Source organism: Tupaia chinensis, unplaced genomic scaffold, assembly GCF_000334495.1.
Source record: "Tupaia chinensis unplaced genomic scaffold, TupChi_1.0 Scaffold000226_1, whole genome shotgun sequence".
Lineage (NCBI taxonomy): Eukaryota > Metazoa > Chordata > Mammalia > Scandentia > Tupaiidae > Tupaia > Tupaia belangeri.
The window spans coordinates 31,767-39,437 of NW_006159701.1; the positions used below are offsets into that span (position 1 = coordinate 31,767).

The following is a 7,671-nucleotide window of genomic DNA, read 5'->3' on the forward strand; positions in this document are numbered from 1 at the left end:
CCTGCCTAACTCAAGAGAATCAGGCTGGAGACAGAGCGGAAGGGCAGGCCGAGCCGCGGATGCCCTAAACTGGCCAAACAGAGCCACACCACAGCCCCAGCCTTTGAAAGCAGAAAGGCTCAGCACTCGCCCGGCCCAGCCCACACCTGGCAAAGGTACAAGGAACCAAGCTGCCCTGAGAGGTTAAAAACCCACACATGCTTCGACCCAGCAGACCCACGTCTAAAAATGAGAAATAACCAAGGGTACGTGCAAATAAATAGATACAAGGATGCTCGCTGCAGCACTGTTTACCTGAGCAAACGGAAGTGATGTGAATGTCCACCAGCAGGGGACTGGCAGAGCAATTTTCTAACCGAGGTAGCAGAGCAAATAAGCAGTGACATGAATGTCTAACAGTGGGGGACTGGTTACATAAATATGGCCACACTCAAACAACAGAATCCTAAGCAACTATTAAAAATGATCATTAGTGGCCAGCAGGTGGTGTGGTGGTTAAGGACGCTGGACTCTCACGGGGCTGACAGCAGTTCAAGTCCCAGACGTACCCTCGCTCTGTCCTTCTCAATCAAACATAAATAAATAAAGTTAAATAAAATAATTCTTTCAAAAAAATGATTGACCAGCATGCGCCCCTCCCCACCAGGAGAGGAATGTATGTACAAGCCCCACCTAGAGTAAGTCCAGACAAAGCCCTTCCTGACCCAAATAAAAACCCCTCGCCACAGTTCTTTCTTGGCAACCCATTTTCTGGGGCTCCTCCCTTCTTGGGAGCTTTGTTTTTCCTTCCCTCTCCTTTAATAAACTCCCCACATTGCTATACCCTCAAAAAAAAAAAAAAAAAAAAGAGGATTGAGACGGGAAGATTACGCTATGTAGTTAGATCAAAAAGCAGGTTATACTTCTTTCTTGTTTATTTTTTAAGTTTAACTTTATTTATTTGTTTATTTTAATATGACCAGAGAGAGAGAGAAGCTAGAAAGCAAGCCGCCAGGTGTGGGACTTGAACCATGGTCAGCCATGTGGGGAGTATCCAGCACCTTAACCACCATGCCACCTTAATCACCATGTTGGACTCCTATGTAGTTGACTGCGGCTCGAGTCCACAACCTGGCGACTTGAAACTCAAGACGGGCACATGTGCATGCGTGCCCAAAATCCCGAGAGGAGGATGGAGAAGGGACTGTGCATGGTTATCCCCCCTGGGGGGGTGATTTCTTACTTCTGTCTCTCTGACTCTCTGGTGAGCGCATATGCCCTATAGTAAAAATCTGTAAAACAAAAACAAAAACCTTTACTGGGCTGGCCCTGTCATCTAGTGGATAAGGGAGTCAGATCTCACATGGCTGGCCTGGCAGTTCGAATCTCAGCCCTGGTGGCTTAAAAATGCACCATATATGTGTGAGTGAGTGCCCCAAATCCTGACAGGACAGAGTTGGAGGAGAGGGGACTGTGGTGCACCACGCCCCATTGGGGGTGCTTTCTCCCTCTCCCACTCTCTCTGAAGAGGACACACACCCTTTGGCAAAACTTTTTAAAATAGAGAATAATAAATAACTTATCTTCTAAAACAAACAAACAAACAAAAAACGCAGCTTTGGCCTATTGCCATAGTTCCATCTACAGCAATGGTTCCAAGCAGAGGGGATGTCCGAATCCCTGGAGTTTGGATGGTCACAACTTGGGGAAGGAGCGCTAATGGAATCTAGGAGCTAGAGACTCAGATGCTGATAAATTTCTTTTTTAAAAAAGAATGATTTTATTTAAATTTATTATTAATTTATTTATTTTAATTTGACCAGAGACGGGGAGAGAGAGAGAGAAAGGGAAAATGAGAAAGCAAGCCTCCAGGTCCGGACTTGAACCACAGCCGACTATGTGGGAGTCCAGAGTCCCCAACCACCATACCACCTGCCGGCCCTAGATGCTGTAATTATCTTACAACACACAGGACGCACCCACCAAAGAATGACCCGGCTCCAAATTTGGAGGAAACTGACTGCAATGCCTTTTGGACTCCTTACGACAGCTGCGCAGGGGGCTGAGTCCACCCCAGACTCAGGTGCACCACCCAGACTATCAGGGCAACCAGGCCAGACACTCCGCAGTGCTAGACAAAGCCCCCGCAGCAGCGCTGACAGCAGGTCTCCATCGACTGCAGAGTGCAGTACAACTGGGCCCTGGGCCCAGGGAAGGTCCCGAGTCCCTGTCTCAGCATGCTGGCTGGGACTGGGCTGGATCATGGCACCAGGACCTTGTTGGGGCGCTTGACTCTTTCTCAGGAATTGAATGAATGGGCTATTTTTTTCCTTTTAAAGAATTATTCATTTACTTTTATTCATTCATTCATTTTATTTTAATTTGACCAGAGAGAGACACCAAGAGGGAGAAAGAGGGAAAATGAGAAAGTAAGCCACCAGGTCCAGGACTCGAACCGTGGTCAGCCACGTGGGAGTGAGCACCTTAACCACTATGCCACCCGCTGATCCCCTGAATGAATGGACTTTAAAAAGAAGCTACTGGTGGAAGAACTCTCATAAAACTTGAGCCTTAAACTCAAATCCTCCTGAGAAGCCCCGTACACGCTCCAGAAGAGCACAGTGGTTCCCAAGGAATTGTCACTTTGTTTTTAATTGCCAGAGGGCACATGTGGAAGGAAGCACCCCCACCCTCAGGCCAGCAGTGGTATGATGGTAAAGGCGCTGGAATCCCACATGGGTAACATGGTTCAAGTCCCAGACCTGGCAGTTTGCTTTCTCACTTTCCCTCTCTCTTGCTTTCTGGTGAGCACGTGTGCCTATAACAAATTTTAAAATAATAACAACAATAAATAAAATAAAATAAATAATTCTAAAAAAAAATCTCAAAAGATGATGAGAGGATTAATTGAACTAAACTATGCAAATCACCCAGCACATAGTAGGTGCTCAATCACTAACAAGGAGCTTGACCTGGACCAGGACCTGGTGGCTTGTTTTCTTTATCTCTCTCTCTCTCTCTCTGGTGAGTGTCCATGCCCTATAATGAATTAAATTAATAATAATAATAAATAAAATTAAACAAATAATTCTTTAAATAAATTTTAAAAAGGGGGGGCCAGCAGGTGGCATGGTGATAAAGGTGCTGGACACCCCCACATGATCAGCCATGGTTAGAGTCCTAGACCTGGTGGCTTGCTTTCTCACTTTCTCTTCTCTCTGTCTCTATGTGGTTAAATTAAAATAATAACAACAACAAATGGAATTAAATAAATAATTCTTTTAAAAAAGAAAGAAAAGAAAAAAGAAAGAAATCCAGTTCAAAAACTTAAAAAAAAAAAAAAAAAGCAAGCCCCATCTCCCCCATGGAGCACGGTCACATTGTAACTCATCTTCCTCTATGTCTCCATCCTGTAGGGATTTGGGGCATGCACACACCCACCCTGCATTTTTTTTAAGCCGCAGGAGCTTGGATTTGATCATCCAATTGGTCATGTAGGGTCTGGCTCCTTTAATTACTAGGCCACAGGGCTGGCCCAGGAACTTTTTTTTAAGTGCTAAGAATCATCCCCTGTGATGAACATTAAAAGCCCTCATGGGCAGAATGCCCAGTGACGGTTTACCCTTTGTGGGCTCACCCCACTGAGGCTTCTGCATAAACTGTGCTTCTGTCAATAGATCTGACACCCCATGGCAGAGATCCCAGCAGACACAGGGGTCCTTTGAGACCAGGAAGAGGGAGGTGGAGATGCTCTTTAGTCCTGGCACCAGATCACTGAGGCTCCCGCTGCCACCTCCCCCTCTCCTCTGAAAGCAGCCAGATTACATCAAATGGAGGTGCCTCCCAATGCACAAGGGGCACGCAGCCCTGCTGAAGGGAAGGCTTTCTCTGCCTTGGCACCGCCGGCCCTGGGGCTGGGTCACCACGTGGTGTGGGGCGTCCCTGTGCACTTCGGGATGTCGACCAGTATCCCTGACCTCTACACGCGAGACACCAGGAGTACCTCCCTCCCCAAGTTGTGAGGAACAGAGACATCCTCCGACATTGCCAAATGCCTCCACAGGGGCAGCACTGCCCTCCGCTGGGAACCACTGGCTTAAACCGATTCCAAATCCCTGTCCTGGACAAGCTGGCCCTGAATCATGATGATCCCTAGAACCAAAGAAGCAAGAAACCAACAAAACAAAATGGTCACACAAATAGTTAAGTCTTCCATACTCACACCAATTAGTTCCAGGGACCAGCAGGTGGCTAAGGTGCTAGACTCCCACATGACCAACCACAATTTGAGTCCCGGACCCGGCAGCTTGAAAATCATGCCAGGTGCATGCGCAGGCATCCCCAAAATCCAAGAAGGGAAATAGAGAAGAGATTATGGTGCAGCCATCCCCCTGCTGGGAGTGCATACACCCCATGGGGAAAAAAACCTTTAAAGGAAAAAAGAAAAAAACATTAAACAGGGGGCCGGCAGGTAGTGTGGTGGTTAAGGGCACTGGACTCCCATATGGCTGACTGCGGTTCAAGTACTGGACCTGGCAGCTTGTTTCCTTACTCTGTCCCTCTATGGTCAAATTAAAAGAAATAAAGTTAAATAAAATATTAAAAAAAAAAAAACAAAACAGTAAACAACAAAAAGAAGCAGGGACCAGCAGGTGGCATGGTGGTTAAGGTGCTGGACTCCTACATGGCCAACCACAGTTTGAGTTCCAGATCTGGTGGCTTGCTTTCTCACTTTCTCTCTCTCGTGAGCACATGTACCCTACAGTAAGTTAATAATAATAACAATAAATAAAATTTTTAAAAAATTTCTTTAAAAAAAAAAGAAAAAGGCAGCCCAGCAGGTGGTGCAGTGGTTAAGGGGCTGGACTCCCACACGGCCAACTGCAGATCGAGTCCCAGACCTGGCAGCTTGCTTTCTCATTCTCCCTTTCTCTCCCTCTGGTCAAATTAAAAAAATAACGAAAAATGGAATTAAATTTTTTTTTTAAAAAAGGCAACTAGTTCCCAAGCCCCTGCGTGGAGATTCAATACCACCTTGAGACCGTGACACTAATCATATGAAACCTTAGTACACTAATCAAAAGAAAACTTAGCCCCAGCTCCGCTCCTGCCTGCGAGCTCTGGGTGGGGCGCCCCCAGGCTCCCCCGCTTGCCAAGTGAGGAAATAATTGGTAGTCAGGCCTCTATAGCCATGGCTAGTTCTGATGTGAAACCAAATTCAATAAGTCCTGCCAAAAAATGGTCAGAAGAGAGAGAATGTGTACCGATTTCAACAAGCAGGATATTGTGATGAAATTGAACATAAACAGGTGAAACAAGTTTCTGTGGTAGAGCGTTGGTCCGACACAGGATATGTGAAGAAACTTCAGAGCAGGGACAATACTTCTATTACTACAACAGAGGGAGTGTAAGGAAGTCCCCAAAGTGAAAAATGTATGCTTATTAGCTTGTCTTTCTTTTGCTATAGGGCACGTGCGCTCACTAGAGAGAGAGAGACAGAGAGACAGAAAGTGAGAAGTCACCTCCCAGGGGGAATGGCCACGCTGCAATCCCTTCTCCTCCATTCTCCTCTCGGGATCTTGGGCACACACGCACATGTGCCCAGCGTGAGTTTTAAGCCACTGGGTCCGGGACGCGAACCGCGGTCGACTACATGGGAATCCAGTGACATAGCCATTACGCTAACTGCGGGTCCCTAGCTTGTCTTTTTTGTATGACTTGTCAATTATATTTTAAGAACTCATTGTTCCATTCTATGTCATATAAATGTCATCTTACAAAAGAAAAAAAAAAAGAAAACTTGGCACCTACTATGTGCTGGCACGGACCTGGCACCGGGGACGCAGCAGTGGATGTGAAAGACGGAGACCTTGTCCCTGGGCGGGTGTTGCTCACACAGGCCTGGGAATCAGAAGACCAGGCACCTGCACTCAAGCACTGGTGGATCCCCTTCTAAAGGGAGAAACCTAGGAGGGATCCAGGTATACGCAGCCACTCGGAACCATGGCCCTGCCCCAGCAGACCTGCTCGGCACTCACGACCTCGGTGCTTCACACACACCAGCTGGTTGACTCCTCACAGCCAGCCTAGGAGGTCAACGGCCCCATTTCACAGCCAGGAAGGCCAAGGCTCAAGAGGAGGAGAACTGTGGAATGCAGACCACCGCACCACCCCAGAGCTCACAGCGCCGCAGGAATCACTGCCAGCGAGCCTGGTCCCCCATCACGGGGAAAACGGAGTGCCAGTCCTCCTAGATGCCAGATCTCTTCAATCCAAGGCAGTTGTTTTTGTTTTGTTTTTTTTTTTTAAGAGAGAGAGATTTTTACTATAGGACACTTGCACTCACCAGAGAAACAGAGACAGAAAGTAAGAAATCCCTCCAAGGGGGGATGGCCACACCACAATCCCCTCTCCTCCAGTCTCCTCTCAGAATCCTGGGAATGCATGCACATACACCTGGCATGAGTTTTAAGCTGCCGAGTCTGGGACTCAAACTGCAGCCAATGAGAGTTCAGCAACAGAACCACTGCTGAAAGTTCTGCCTGTCTTCAGGTTTCAGCTGGACTCTGCCCTGAGGGCTGGTATCTTCCTGTAAGGGCACAAGTAAGCCAGCTGGGCAGGGGCACGGAACCGGGAGAGTTGCACAGAGAAGAAAGCTAGGCTCCGGTTGCACCCTTCACCTACGCCCGGAAAGGCGAAGGGCGGGGCAGATGGCACTGGCTTCTATTTCCCATTTTCCATCCAGGGCCCAGGCTGGGCTAGGCTGGAGGAGGGAGAGGAGAAAAGAGAATCTGAAACTGGCTTAGGAATCATTTTCCTGGAGCTCCCATGACCTTTCCACCACGACATACAGTGGGTTGGGGAGGTGTCTTCCTCTTTCGGAGTAGGGGGGATTCTTACCAAGCATCCTGTCTGATGTCACCCCACAAAGCACACGCCCCCTACCCTGACCCCTGTTTTTCCCTGGAGGAAAAACTTTGGGTGGTTTCCCCTAAAAGGGGCCCTGGGGCTTTCCAATTCCATCATCAAACCTCCACCCCTGCCTGGCCGCCCCCAAGGCTTCCTGCCCTTAGAGGAATATGTGGAGGGGTGTCTCCCATCCAGAACGGAGGAATTCTGAGGGGAGAAGCGTCCAAAGGTCCCATGAGGAAGAGGCCAGAATTTAAGGAAAAGAGAAGGGTTTTGAAATGGCAGGAGTGAGAATTATTCCAAAAGGGAAGCAGGGAATGATGGCAGTAGGGATGAAGGACTTCGGGGGAGAAGAGGAAGGATGTGTTGAAGGAGGAGATGCAAGAGTAGGAGGAATTTGGAGAAGGACGACTGAGCAAGAGGGAATGGAGGATTGGAGGCCACGAGGAACAAGGAGGAATGTGAGGTGTCCGGTGAGATGCAGGATTTGGGGATACGCAAGGAGGATGCGACCCGCCCAGGGCAGAGAGAATGTGGGAGTGCTCTGGGGTAGGGAGAATTGAGGGTGCTTGGAGAAAAGGGGCTCTTGGGTGCCTGGAGAAATGTGCGGCGTCCTGGCGCGGGATAATTTGAGAATGCTCGGGAGGATTCCAGGAGCGCTCCAGGACAGTGTGCAGGTCAGCTCCCCCCTTCGCCCCGACTCACCAAAGAAGGGCGGCAGGTGGGATACCGCCTCGAGGAAGGGCCCGGTCTCGATCTGCTTGTCGGCGGGCAGCGGCTTCA

At 48.6% G+C, this 7,671-nt stretch overlaps 1 protein-coding gene across 1 annotated transcript in view; it reads right to left on the reverse strand.

Annotated features, from left to right (window-relative positions):
- The window catches only part of GLTP (glycolipid transfer protein), a gene marked incomplete at its 5' end in the record, with an annotated part of 36,286 nt that extends 28,615 nt beyond the window's left edge, over positions 1-7,671 (reverse strand). Inside the window, 1 exon segment of the mRNA XM_014587603.2 lies at positions 7,594-7,671. Within this exon segment, the coding sequence (XP_014443089.1) occupies positions 7,594-7,671 (78 nt within the window).